Genomic DNA, 15,764 nt, shown 5'->3' on the forward strand with positions numbered 1-15,764 from the left:
GTGGTTCAGCATCTACCTATGAACCAGGAGGTCATGGCTCAATTCTGGTCAGGGCACATGTCCTGGTTGCAGGCTTGATCCCCAGTGTGAGGCATGCAGGAGGCAGCTGATCAATTATTCTCTCTCATCATTGATGTTTCTCTCTCCCTCTCTGAAATAAATGAAAATATATTTTAAAAACATATACAAAACAGCTACACTAGTGGATAAGCAGAAAATTTCGGAGAGGCAAACTAATAATGAAGCAGATCTCAAAAACTTAAAATCTGTTGCTTCTCTGAGTCTCACTCACTCTACTCCTGGACTCTCAGTGAACAAAGGACATTACATATTCCTCTTCCCATCGGAGGATGCCCATTCCTCGCCCATCTGGCTCTCTTGACTTAATTTTTCTTTTGGCTGGTTCTGGTTACATGCTAGCCTTGGTACAGCAAACCTTGCTAGGGAGACTGGAACTTGAGCCTGCAGATTCGTGAACCATTTTCTGCTTCAATGTTTGTTTGAAAAGGGAAAAAATTGCCTTTGTCAAGAGCTGATGGGGAGAAAAATGTACTGGAAACTCACAGATAAACACTGTGAGATATGATCTGAGCATATTAGGCACTCTACTTTTCCCTTTTGTATTATTAGCCATAATGTTTATATTTCTCATCAATTTTATCTCCATCCTTGTTTGCTACATTGGGAAAACACCACAAATGCAAATTTCCCTGGTGTCAATTCTACTCTAATATGCTCAAAGCTATTTAAGTCTTTTTGCATTTACAGTTTATTTTAAATCATTTTTTATTGCATTCATCTCCCTTTTCACTTGGTCTTTTTTTTAATAGCCTATCCATTTGTCTCTTGATTTTTAGTTCCTGTTTTATAGATACATCTTCTGATCTGTTGATATTACTAAAAACTAATGATGAACATTTATTTAGAAACTAGAGGCCTGGTGCACGAATTGGTGCACCAGTGGAGTCCCTTGGCCTGGCCTGTGGGTTCGGGCTGGAATTGGCTCTCCGATGTCCTGCAAGGGGTCCCAGATTGTGAGAGGGTGCAGGCCAGGCTGAGGGACCTCACTGATTGGGGCTGGGGAGGGACGCGAGAGGTTGGCCAGCTGGGGAGGGACTGCAGGAGGGCTTCAGGGCATGTCTGGCCTGTCTCACTCAGTCCCAATTGGCCTTGCGCACGGGAAGATGGCGGCGTCCTGGTGGAGGTCTTGAGGAGAGCAAGTCGGCGGGCATGGCGTTGGCGTCGGGGCCGGCCAGGCTGGTGCTGGCTCGCCCCGGACAGCTCGGCCTTGGGGGCTGTGTGGCCCCGAAACGCGGGGCGTACGAGTGGGTCGTCCGCTCCACGCGGAAGCCCGAGCCTCCTACCCTGGACAGGGTGTACGAAATCCCTGGACTGGAGCCCATCACCTACGCGGGGAAGATGCACTTCGTGCCCTGGCTGGCGCGGCCGGTCTTCCCGCCCTGGGATCGCGGCTGGACGCATCCAAGGTTCCGCCAGCCGACCCCCGTGCACAAGCATCCGCTGTACAAGGACCGGACCTGCCACACCTTCCACCAGCGCTGCCGCCTCCTGGAGGGTGTAAAGCAGGCCCTCTGGCTCACCAAGACCAAGTTAATTGAAGGTCTTCCCGACAAAGTACTTAGCCTTGTTGACGACCCACGGAACCACATAGAGAACCAAGATGAACGCGTTCTGAACGTGATCTCTCATGCCCGTCTCTGGCACTCCACTGAAGACATCCCCAAGAGAAAGACCTATTGCCCCGTCATTGTGGAAAGCCTGATACAGCTGTGTAAATCCCAGATTTTAAAGCATCCTGCTCTGGCCAGGCGGATCTGCGCCAAAAACTCCAGGGTATCCACCACCTGGAACCGAGAGTCTGTTCTCCTTCAGGTCGATGGTATTAGCGGAACCCGGCTGAATGCCAAGGATCCTCTGCCCCCCATCGCCTCCAGAGAGGAAGTTGAGCTACTAAGAATCATGTTCTCGAGACGTTCTATCCCATATCTCCCACTATTGGTCTTCAGGAATCCAATGTTTATGATGAGAAAGACGACACAGGTTTCCAGGAGGGTTATCCTTACCCCTATCCCCACACCCTGTATTTGCTGGAGGCAGCCAATATCCGACCGCTAGGCTTTCAACCAGATCAGCTGAGGGCCAAGATGATCCTGTTTGCCTTTGGCAATGCCCTGGCCCAGGCCCGGCTTCTCTATGGGAACAACGCGAAGGTTTTGGAGCAGCCAGTAGTCGTGCAGAGTGTGGGCACTGATGGCCGAGTCTTCCATTTCCTGGTCTTACAGCTGAACACCACAGATCTGGCCTCTAGTGAGGGAATCAAGAATCTGGTCTGGGTGGACTCAGACCAGCTCCTCTATCAGCATTTTTGGTGCCTCCCAGTGATCAAAAAGAAGGTGGTGTCCCCCTGGTGTCCCCAGCAGCAAGCTAACCTACCAGTCAGAGCATCTGCCTCCTGGTGTTCAGTGCATGTCATAGAAGTGATTGAGCAGCCTTAGCATAGCATTAGCATATTATGCTTTGATTGGTTGAATGGACGACCGGATAACCGGACACTTAGCATATTAGGCTTTTATTATATAGGATAACAATTTGCCAGACACTATGCTGAACAAGTGTTCATTTAATCTGCACAGCCACATGAAGTACTACAACGTGTATATTTCACAGATGGCACCAAGAGATTTAGTAAATCATCTAAGGTCATGCCCTGAAATTGTAGAGCTGATTTAACCTAGGCCATCTGAGTAGAGTCCATAATTTTACAACTATGGACAAATGCACAACGATTACTTTCAAATATACTGCTTCTTGTAATAATTCATTTCCAATGTCTGTATCTATGTGATGATTCCTTTTCCTAACATTGTTTTTGTCCAATTTTGTTAATCTTGTTTATCTATCTCTGAATAAAGATGTATTTTATCAAAACTGTTTTAGCTTCTCTTATCCTGTAATTTATTCCTATTTGTTATTTCAGTCCTCATATATAGCACCCAATGTATTGTTTATCTGTGATAAAATGTTTTCTTCCATTTGTTGATTGCTTCACATTAATGCTGCGAAATTAAATGTACCATTGTATGCTGTTATTAGAAATATTTCTATTTCAGCCTCAACTGAAGCATTGAGGAGGCAATGTATTCACAATATATGAAAATAAAAATAATGTATATGAGTTGACATATGTATATTTTAGTACATAAAATAATCACCAATATTTGTTGAAAAGTAGTTTCTAATAGCAAATGTAAAATTGATCCAACCATAATATGTGCAACTTTGCATTCTGCACATATTTCTACACATAATTATTGAATTATCAGTGCTATATTTCTTGAGATAAATTTGTTATTTTCTAAAGAGCTTCATGAGTTTTATATAATTGATGCATTTAAACTTCAATAAGTATTTGCTGAATTAATGTTACTTTTAGTGCATCTGCTTTGAATTTAATTTAGAAAAAAAAAATTGACACTGTTTAGTTGCTTGATGTCAATCAGTGACCTATACTTGTATTTTTTTTGGAAATAAAATGTTGCTATTTTATTTGAAAACTAGGGGCCCAGTGCATGGATTCGTGCACCTTGAAAGGAACTGTGGGCCACAAAACTGCAGTGGGCACAGGGGTAGGTCTTGGCCCATCCTCTGCACCCACTCTGGCCCTTCCCACCTCAGCCCTGGTACCCTGTCCGCCAGCAGCCCCACTCCCGCCACCACAGCTCCCATGTCTGATGGTGCCAGTCCTGCTAGCACCCGCTCACTGCATGGAGTGATTGGGGCTGGTGCCAGCAGCAGGTGTGAGCAGGGCCAGTGCTGGCAGTGGGTACAAGAGGCGGCTGCCGGCCCCAATCACCCCTCAGGAGCAGGGGAAGGTAGAGAAGCCGAATGATCATGGCCAGCGCCAGCAGTGGGTGCGAGCAGGGCCAGCACCATCAGCGGGTGTGAGTGGTGGCTCCAGTGCTGGCAGTGAGTTCGAGCGGGGCCAGTGCTGGCAGCAGGTGCGAGCACTGGGCAGCACTGTGGCGTGCAAGAGCAAAGAATTTTCACTAACCACCAGAGGCTCGCCTAGTGACAGCAATTGGCACCCCACCTTGGTCTGGCGGCCCCGCTCACCTGCTCCACTATCCTGCCATGGCCAGCACCTGCCATGTTCCATGCTCTGCCACCTGCTGCCAATGCCTGCCATGTTCCATGCACACCCCCTGGTGGTCAGCGCACATCATAGCAACCGGTTGTTCAGATGTTCTGTTGTTAGGTTTTTCTGCCATTTGGACTATTTGCATAGTAGGGCTTTATATAGAGAGATAGTATGCACATTTTATTTTGAAAATTTTATTTGCAAAGTTTTTTTTAAAGGATACAGATACAACAGGGTAGTAAACAAGAGAGACTATTTGACTTTAAATAATTTATCTTTTTATGGAATGGGTGAGTTTATTTTCAATAGTTTGTTACAGGTGGTATTACTATGATGAGCATGGACGAGGTGTGTTTTAAGAGAAAATACACAAATGCACTTAGTTATCTTTATTAAGTAACTAGAAATTAATCCAAACTACAACAATAGTTATTTAATGTACACACTGTAGCTGGGGCTGGTTAGATGCTGGAGACCCAGGATGGAGTGGAGATAGGGCAGAGATAGTAAACATTTTCATGCTAAACAGTAATCTAGAATTATATATTCCTATGTTTTACATAAATACATTCCATTCAGTGGTAAAATATGCATATAATATAAAATTTATTTCCTTACCCATTTTAAGTGTACAGTTTAGTGGCATTAGGCACAGTCACATTTTTGTGCGACCATCACCACCATCCATCTCCAGAACTCTTTCATCTTGTGGAACTGAAACTGTGTACCCATTAAACAATAACCCCCTCTACCCCTTCACCTCAGCACCTGGCAACCACTGCTCTTCTCTATGGACCTTTTTATGACTGGCTTATTACACTTAGCATAAGGTCCTCAATTTTCATCCAAGTTATAGTATATGTTAGAATTGACTTCCTTTATGAGGATGAATAATATTCCACTGCTTGAACATACCACATTTTGCTTACCTCTTTATCTGTTGATTCACACATGGGTTGGTTCTATACTTTAGCTATTGTGATTAATGATGCAATGAGTATGAGTGTGAAAATATTTCTTTGAGACCATACTGAATTTTTTGGAATATATACCCAGAAATGAAATTGCTGGTTCATTTGGCATTTCTATTTTTTATTTGTTTTGTTTTTTTTAGGAAGTGCCATGCTGTTTCCCATAGCAGTTTACCATTTTACTTTCCATCAACAGTGCACAAGAGTTCTAATTTCTCCACATCCTTGTCATTTTCTATTTTCTTCGTTTTGATAGTAGTTTTCTTAATAATGGATATGAGATGGTATCTTATTGCAGTTTTGATTACATTTTACTAGTCATTAGTGATGTTGAGCATCTATTCATGTGCATTGTGGCTATTCTTACGCCTTCCTTTGGAGAAATTTCTATTCAATACCATTGCCCTTTTTTGGATAATTCATTTTTCTTGAATTTTAGGAGTTCTCTGTATATTCTGAATATTAAATCTGTTTGAGATATATGATTAAAAATGTTTCTCCCACTTCACTACTCTGTTGACTATGTTTTTTGATGCATATATTTTAAAATTGTCATTAAGTTCAATTTATCTTTGTTGTTGTTGTTGTTGACTATGCCTTTGGTGCTATATCCAAGAAACCATTGCCAAATCCAATGTCATAAAACTTTGCCCTGTATTTTCTTCTAAAAGTTTTAGGTCTTATATTTAGCCTATAATTCCATTTTTAGTACATTTTTATATGTGGCAAAGGTTAGGGTTCAACTTCACCTTTTTGCATGTCGATATCCAGTTTACCAGCATCATTTTTTGAAAAGACTGTCTTGTCTGCCCCCCGCACCCGACCCCATTTAACTGCCTTGGTATCCTTGTCAAAAACAACTTGAACATATATTCAAGGATTTATCTCTGGACTCTCCATCCTGTTCCACTGGTATATACGTATATCTGCCATTATCCACTTCCACACTGTTATGATTTCTGTAGCTTTGTAGTAAAATTTCAAATCAGGAAGTATGATTTTTGGCTCTTTTTAAGGATCATTGTGTTTTGGGGTCTCTAGAGATTCCATATGAATTCCAGGATGGGTTTTCTAATTCTGAAAAAAATGTCATTTGGAAAAAATTTCATTGGAAATTTGATAAGGATTTTATAAAATTTATATATCACTTGTAGTAATATTTACATCTTAAGATTATTATTATTTTTTTAATCTGTGAACATGGGATGTTTTCCCACTTGTTTGTCTTTATTTTCTTTCAGGAATCTTTTGTGATTTCTATTGTGCAAGTCTTTCTCCTCTTGTTTAATTCCTAAGTATTTTATTCTATTAAATGTAAGTTGGAATTATAAATAAAATTTATAATTATAATATAATTTTCATTATATTAACAATGACATTATTTTCTTAATTTCCTTTTCAAATTGTTTATTATTCATATATAGAAATGCAACTGATTTTTGTTCATTAATTTTGTATCTGGCTAATTTGCTGAATTCATTTATTCTAGCAGTTTATCTGTAGAATTTTTAGATTTTTGTACATACAAGATGTTATCATCTGACATCAGAGATAATTTTACTTATTTTTTTTTACAATGTGATGCTTTTTTCCCCCTTGCCTAATTGCTATGGCCAGGATTTCCAGTAATATGCTGAATAGAAGTGGTGAAAGAGAGTTTCCTTGCTTTGTTCTTGATCTTAGAGAAAAAAAGCTTTTATTCTTTCCCAGTTGGGTATGAAATCCCATCATTTCCTGTAGGATTTTAAAATATGGCTTTTATTATGTTAAAGTGGTTTTCTTCTATTCCTAGTTTGCTGAGAGATATTATCATAAAAGGGTGTTAAATTTTATCAAATGCTTTTTCTATATTAATTTAGATGTTTATGTTTTATTTCTTTCATTCTGTTAATGTGATGTTGATCAATATTTTGTATGTTTAAACATCCTTGCACTCCAGGAATAAATCCCACTGGCTTGTGGTATTTAATCATTTCAATTTGGTTTGCTAGTATTTTGATGAGAATTTTTCCATCAGTGTTCATCAGGGATATTGGTGTGTGATTTTAATTATTATAGGTTTTTTTGGCCTGACTTTGGTATTAAGGTAATGTTAGCCTCTTAGAACAAGTATACATCTTTTGAAAAAGTTTGAAAAGTATTGGTTGTTAGTTCTTAAATGTATTTTTTTAGAATTCATAAAGCACAAAGGTACAGGGTTTTTGGTCAATGTTGTTGTTCAAAAGTTATTGTTAATGATTCGTTCTGCTTGTTATTTATACATTTAATCCGATTTTCTATTTCTTCATGATTTAGCTTTTGTAGGTTTTGTGTTTCTAGAAATTTGTCAGTTTTATCTAGGTTATCCAATTTATTGGCCTACAATTGCCTATGGTACTCTCTTATAATCTTTCTTATTTATCTGGAATTAGTAATAAAGTCCTCACTTTCATTTCTGATTTTGATTATTTGAGTCTTCTGTCATTTTTTAAAATATAATTTTATTGATTTCAGAGAGGAAGGGAGAGGAAGAGAGATATAGAAACATCAATGATGAGAGAGAATCATTGATTGGCTGCCTCTTGCAGGCTCCACACTGGGGATCCAGTCTGCAACCCAGGCATATGCCCCAAGCAGGAATCGAATCATGACCTCCTGGTTCATAGGTAGACACTCAACCGCTGAGCCCCAGCAGTCGGGTGAGCCTCTGTCTTTTTATCTTAGTTCATCAAGCTAAATTTTTGTCAATTCTGTTTATCTCATTTTGGGTTTTGCTGATTTTTTCTATCATTTTTTTTCTATTTATTTTGTTTATCCAAGTCTAATTTTATTATTTCCTCTTTCTGCTAGCTTTGGGTTTTATTTGTTCTTTTCTAGTTTCAGGTGTAAAATTAAGGTTGTTGATTTGATGTATTTCCTGTGTTGTTGTTTGTTTGTTTTTAAATGTAAGCATTTATAACTATAAACTTCTCATTTAGCAAAGATTCTTTGTGTCCCCTAAGTTTTAGCATGTGCTTTCATTTACATTCACTTGTATTTTATAATTTCCCTTGTGATTTCTTCTTTGATCTGTTGCCTTTTAGATTACGTTGTTTAATTTCCACCAATTTGTAAATTTTCCAACTTTTCTTGTTATTTATCCCTAACTTGATCTCATTGTGGCTGAAGTAGATGCTTTGTATTACACCTGTCTTTTTAAGTACATTGAGACTTAATTTATGTCCTAATATATGGTCTGTCTTGGAAAACATCCCATGTGTACTTGAGAATCATCTGTTTCTGTTGTGCGTAGAATGCTCTGTGTATGTGTTAGATCTTATTGGTACATTGTGTTATTCAAGTCCTTTAATTCCTTAGCTTCTGTCTGGTAATTCTATCCATTAGTAAGAGTGGGGTATTAAAGTTTCTATTTTAGAAATATGTATGAACATTTATGAACATATATAAACATTTTCTAAATGTGTAATATTTAATTTCATACTTATATGTTATTATACCATTAACCTTCTGAAAATTAGAAATTATGTGATGAAAGAAAAGTGATAACCCATAGGATATTTTATTTTGGTAATCCTTACCTTAGGATATTTTTCCATTGATTTTTTTAGAGAGAGGGGAGAAGAGGAAGGAGGGGGAGAGAGGGAAACATTGATGTGAGTGAGACACATAGATTGGTTGCCTCCCACAGGTGCCCAGACTCAGGCCAGGTAGCCAGCCTGCAACCAAGGTACTTGCCCTTGACTGGAAATCGAACCTGCAACCCTTAGGTCTGTGGGCTAATATTCTAACCATGGAGCAACACTGGCCAGGGCCATTCATAGGATATTTTAAATGACCGTTGGAATTTAGTGTGGTGCAATGCCTTATATTGCTGTCAATGTAGAAAATGCCCAAACCTGTAGAGAATTATGTGTTTATTTACCCAAACTGATGGCATGCACCAGGGAGCAAGATTTTAAATGTTCTGGAGAATAATAGCAGCTTCTTTTATCTATTTGAAATTAAGGAGGGAAGTAAGGAAGATTACATAGAGGTAGGGGAAGCAAGAAAGGGACTGGATTACAGGATAGTGAATAAGATTATTTTCTCTCTTGAGAGTAGTTATTTCAAAGGTGTGTTAATAGATGCACAGAAGAAAAGGCCAATGGGGGGAAATGGGACGTCGATAATACTTTTAACAATAAAGATAAATTTTAAAAAGTAGATGTACAGAAACAATGGTCATGGCCTGCTAAAGACAAGGTTAAACCTGCTACTAAAAGGTATATGCCTGCTCTAACTGGTTTGGCTCAGTGGATAGAGCCTTGGCCTGCGGGATTCCAGTCAAGGACACATACCTGAGTTACAGGCTCCTCCCCAGCATGGGCCCTGAGGAGGCAACCAATCCATGGGTTTCTCTTACATAGATATTTCTCTTTGTTTTTCCCTCTCCCTTTCACTTTCTCTAAAAAATGGAAAAAGTATCATTGGGTGAGGATTAGAAAAAAAAAGTTACATGCCTGAGGCCTGATTATCCACCCTGACCTGGCCAGTTTAGAATTTACAGCTAGATCACTCTGTGAGGTTACTTTCCATAAAAACCCAATTTTTGCCCAGACTTCAATAAGACTATTTTCTTAGGATTCAGAAATGTGTTCCTCTCCTTGTTATGCATGTCAGAAGCAGAGTCTTGGTCATTTCTATAACCTGCTGAATCAAAATATATTTTTTAGCAGAGTCCGCTATGACTTTTAAAGATAGCCACTCTAGCAACTGTTCTTATCTTGTCAGCCAAACTTGGACACGAAATTGTTGAAAATATTAGTCACTAGGACTTGAGTAAATCTGCATAAACATTCATCTATAATGTTACCTAATTTTATCAATGAATAAGAAATGTTAAAAACATTCAAAAACCTTGGTTGAGTTTTTCAGAACTGAGAATATTGATAACTATAAGTTATCATAAAGACACCTGATAAACTCAATTATATATAGTTTAGGTCTTTCAGGAAGTCAGTTTATAATTAAAAATTTAATGGTTTACCTGAAAATAGTTTTTGAATGCATTATTCATGAAAATTATTCTCTTATTCTAACATATGCAATAAATTTCATTTTTGCAAACCACAGGGCATAATTATATATATATCACATAGATATAAACAGGAACACATGTTTTTAAAAAGCCTGCTTCACGCAGTCATTGATTTATTTGGGAATTGGAATTTTAGGGAGAATTTGCACATGACAATATAAGCTTATGGGTGTGTGTTTGTCCCATATTTCTTAATAGACAAATGCTAAGGTTAAATTTAAAACTTAGAATTGGATGTTGTAAAACAGGAAGCTAAACAGATGTCCCAAAATATCCAGATGTTTGATGTAATTAAAATGAAACATCTGGATTATTAACACAGTGATTTTTAAAAATTAAAATGGCTGGAGGTTTTAAGTAACAACATTATATTTTAAAATGACATAATTTGCTATTAGTGACATGAAAGTCTTAGCCTCTTTTATAGCTATAATTGAAAATCTGTTACAATATAAATTATATTCTCTGTACCTAATACTACCAAATTAACTATTATTATTCTAGTTGACAAATCACTTTCTTTTGTAATTTTTCTTTAATGTTAAAAGATACTTTCAATTTAGCCCTTTTGATTACATTTAATAATTTGTACTTTTTAAAATTATATGCACCAATTTCTTAAGCTATTTTAACTGATAATTACCTCTTGTGATCACATATAAACATAAATCATTATTTATAATTACTGAATATAAACTAAATCAAAGTAGATGCAATTTATTCTGATACTTAAAAATTGATTTATTTTGACTTCATTATTAAAATACAATTACACAAAAGTTAAGTGTTTTTTGGTCATCATTTATGACTGCCTCAACAAGTAAAATTTTGACATTTATAAAAGAAATGTTTGGGAAAAGAAAGACATATGTAATACTTTCAACATTAAAGAATTAAAAAAAAATGTTTATACTGTGGTTGGTGTGGCTCAGTTGAACTTTGTCCCTTGCACCAAAAGCTTGCTGGTTTGATTCCAGATCAGGGCACACGCCTGGTTTTTGGGCTCAATCCCCAGTATGGGGCATGCAGGAAGCAGCTGATTTACTTTTCTCTATCTTCAATGTTTCTCTTTCTCTCCCTCTTCCTTCCTCTCTCTCTGAAGTAAATAAATGCATATTTTTTAAAATAATGTTTATATATAAAATTTCTTCAAAAATGTACTTTTAATTAAGTTTTAAATAACAATTACATTTGAATCTATTCAATATTCAACTTCGTGTGTTTTTTATGTTTGATTATCTCTCTGTGACCATTAATAAAATACCTAAATTAGTAGAAAGAGTGACTAAAATAATAAAAAGTAGGCTTTTAATATTGAAAATTGCAAAATTCATGGCCTTTCTTTTAAAAGAATAATATTAGTGTTCAATGTGTGACTGTTATAATTTAGGCACCACCAATTCTCTCTCTCTCTCTCTCTCTCTCTATATATATATATATATATATATTATATATATATATATTATATATATATAGATATATGTATGTATATATATATACATATACATATGTATATATATATATACATATACATATGTATATTTATCTCAAAAGAAAATGTATATATACATATCAAAAGAAGATAATTTTAATAACTGTTTCCTAAACCATTATCTATCTTAACACATCTAATAAAATTTAAACTAAATTCTGATATTAGATTACTCTTTATCAACATTCACTCCTCCTTCCTATCTCCTTGGGAAAATAATATTTCAACTCCATTTTCGTTGGGCTTACTGAAAAGTGGGCAGATTATTGATCCTCATAGCTGGCCTATGAGCTCAGCCATGTGACTCACTTGGACAAATGAGATATTATTGGACATATTATATGCAGATTTTTCTTTTGTGCTTCTGTAGTTCAGCTCATCCACTTATGCTTCTATGATTACCGATGAGGATTTTTTGTGTACCTACAATTCCTTCTGTCAGGCCCCATTGAAAATCGTTTGAACAGACTGTTACTAGCCTGCAGTGAAGCAGAGTCTCCAAGCTGAACTTCGTTTAGATTAGCTCATCTGAAATAGATCTGTACACTTAAGTGTATGAAATAATTATTGTTCAATGTCATTTAGTTTGTGGAATTTGTTGTTTCCCAACTTTTTTTTTTTTTTTTTTTTTACAATACTTGATTAATACAGGCGGCCTTGACTAGTTTGTTCATTTATATAGTCCATGACCTTAGGGTTATCTTTAGTGGTTTTAGATATAGAAAGCAAAAAGAAGTTAGTTTCAGCTATTGATATGAACTGTGTATTTATCTCCATATGGCCTGTCCTCTAAGTCAATGTGGAACAAACTGGGGAATTCATAAGATAGAACAGGAGGGATTTTTGTGAACTATTTTATCCAGATGTCCACATAAAGAGATATCATGGAGACCATTCTGCATGTCAACATTTGATTAGTTAGTCTTTATAATAAAATAAATAATTTATGAAAACCAAGCCACCAATATTACGTATTCCTTAAGCTTTATCCCAGACTTAAGTAGAATAAGAACCTTGGTTGATAATTTTATCTGACGTATGTTAAAATCTGGCATATTGAACAAGAAACCACACAATAGACAGGAACTGTTACGAGTAAATTGACTATTACTGTGTAACTAGAAAATGTGTGGTAAATTCTTCAGTGGAATGTATTAACTTGTAATTAATTGTGTAGTACATTGAGGATTCTGCTTGCCCATACAGATTGTAATAGAGCAAATTAAAGTAAGATATTGAACAAATTTACTGACCATAGGAGATGTAGGTGGAAAGCCTGCATTTCTGTCCTCATTTAATTAAATAACTAAATGTCTTACTAAAAAACCATACCCCAAACAGTGCGAAAAAGGCTTTCTATCAACTAATTAGTAGAAAGGATAGAGAGAAGTGCACAGATAAATTAGAGGAAGAGGATGGAACTGCTTAAACCTGGAAGAGGGTGTCAAAGCTTCTAATCTCCTCTCACTTCTAGTCAAATGAGTTCCTCTCTGAATTTGCTATATCTCCATTGTTTGCAAATATAACTAGTACATGAAGCATTACTCCATTAACCTGCAAAACAGAGTATATGTGTGTGTATATATATATATATATATATATATATATATATATATATATATATATAGAGAGAGAGAGAGAGAGAGAGAGAGAGAGAGAGAGAGAGAGAGAGAAAATGAAAGATCCTGATATATTGATATATGGACAGTTTTAAATATGAAAGAAAAAAGGGAAATCTTTATTTTAGCATATTATAAATTTCAAAACATTAAAATAAAAATAGAACATCTTTTGAAGAGTTAGTGGTAGTTGGTTCCTTATATATTTTTAACACAGAGAAGTCCTGTGACTAAACACAAGATAGAGTGATCAGAAACTATGTTTTCAGAAAATGAACTATTAACTGGGAGGACATTGTCTTTCCACGAGTGTATAGGTGTGCTCATGTGTGTGAGTAAGCGTGCATGTGTGTGTGGTGCTTCTGAGGTGCCAGGATGAGTCGCTAAGCCTGCGAAATGCAGAGATATTGCTGCCTTCAAAACTGCAGCGTTTCTCCTGTAAGGTCAGCATTCCAGATGGAGCTGAGGAGGTGTGTTCAGAGGCTAGAATAAAATTGTTCTGTGATCCCACCCACCTCTGCGGTGTCAGCACGGCTTTGTAAGAAGAGCAAACGTTTTCTAAGGGGAACATGTGACCTGCCGACCCATCTGTATTTCAGTCTTTGCATTGACTTTGGAAACAAATTTTAGATCAGGACTTTATTACCTAAGTAGTGGAGTTCAAAAGGTCAGTGTTTCTGTAATGGTTATTTTTGTATACAGGGGTGAGCAAAAGTAGATTTATAGCTGTGAGGAATATATATATATATATATGTATATATATATATAATTTTTGACCAAAAATACCATTTTTATAAATAGAAATTGATAATTGATACATAAAAATAATTTAAAATATAAAAAAATCTGCACAAGTTGCTGTGAAATTAATTATTTTGAGATATAGTTGACACAAAACATTATATTAGTTTTAGGTACACAACATGTTTTGATATATGTATATATTACAAAATGAATGCCCCAGTAAATCTAGCTAACATCCATTACCACACACAGTAACAAGTTATTTTCTTGTGATGAGAAGTTTTAAGATCTGCTCTCTAAACAACTTTCAAATATACAATACCATATTTTTAACTATAGTCACCATATTGAATGTTACTTTTCTAGACTTATTTATTTTATGACTGGAAGTAAATGAAAATATAGATTTATCATAACATTAGAATGGTTATAGGATAATATATAATACATCTGCAACTTAATATTAATGCAATAAATACAAAATAATATGTTAAATAAATATTTTCCATATTAAATAAATATACTTAGAAAATGCCACCCTAGCCGATTTGGCTCACTGGGTAGAGCGTCGGCCTGGGAACTGAAGAGTCCCAGGTTCGATTGCAGCCAAGGGCATGTACCTTGGTTGCAGGCACATCCCCAGTAGGGGGAGTGCAGGAGGCAGCTGATCAATGATTCTCATTGATGTTTCTAACTCTCTATCCCTCTCCCTTCCTCTCTGTAAAAAAATCAGTAAAATATATTTAAAAAAAAGGAACTGCCAAAAATCAATTCTCAGTTTAGTGTGCACTCACCAATTTATTCATTCTTTTACTCATCTGACAAATATCTTTTTACAGCCTACTATATATCAAAAAACTGAATTAGAAATTGGCAATGTAGGAAAAATAAGACAGCCCCATTTAAAGTCTCAAGTAAATACAAGGTATAATATTAAAATGTACATACATGTACACACATATAAATATAAAATTTAGTAATATTATGACTAAACTTTATAATGAATATTATTCAGAGGAGGTAATAAAGGTATAAAAGAATTAGAACTTGATAGACTTTTCTATTTTCCATTATTGTTCATTATTATTCAGATATTTTCTCCCTCCTTAATTTGTGGCTGGGCAAAACAGGTGGAATTGCTATGTGGTCTTTAGAATTATTTACTATCAGCACAGATATCAATTTCAGTGTTCTAGAGGCTTTTTTAAAAAAATATAACTTTATTGATTTCAGAGAGGAAGAGAGAAAGAAAGGGAGATAGAAACATCAATGATAAGAGAGAATCATTGATTGGCTGCCTCCTGCATGTGCCCTTGACTGGAATTGAACTTAAGACCCTTCCATTTCCAGGCTTACGACACTCTGTCCACTGAGCCAAACAAGCTAGGGCCTAGAGGTTTTCTTGTTTGTTTGTTTGTTTGTTTTTGGAGTGTTTTGTTCATATGTTTTGTGTTAATCCTAAAATAGTGCCTATTGATAAAAGTAAGGATTGGTGACAGGTTTGCCTTTTTTTTTGAAAAACAGGAAAATGATGGTGGGAGTAGGGATTCTTTATCTTCTTAAAAGAGTACTATCATGCAGTCTGATTTTTAAGAGAATCCACTATATGAAATTGAAGTTATTAAAACCCAGGTTCCCTTTGAAATGTTTTTATATAACCCACAAATAATTTATCTAGTTCAAAATCACTTTCTCCAAAAGCATCTAGGCTGTAGGTCATCAT

The 15,764-nt window shown here is 36.1% G+C and overlaps 1 protein-coding gene across 1 annotated transcript in view; it reads left to right on the forward strand.

Annotated features, from left to right (window-relative positions):
* Positions 1-1,230: 1,230 nt before the first annotated feature.
* LOC308518116 (large ribosomal subunit protein mL37-like) overlaps positions 1,231-15,764 on the forward strand; it is a gene marked incomplete at both ends in the record, with an annotated part of 35,565 nt that continues 21,031 nt past the window's right edge. Inside the window, 2 exon segments of the mRNA XM_081089680.1 lie at positions 1,231-1,966; positions 1,969-2,456. Coding sequence (XP_080945806.1) covers positions 1,231-1,966; positions 1,969-2,456 — 1,224 coding nt within the window.

This window comes from Myotis nattereri (assembly GCF_964212035.1).
Source record: "Myotis nattereri genome assembly, chromosome: 4".
Classification (NCBI taxonomy): Eukaryota; Metazoa; Chordata; class Mammalia; order Chiroptera; family Vespertilionidae; genus Myotis; species Myotis nattereri.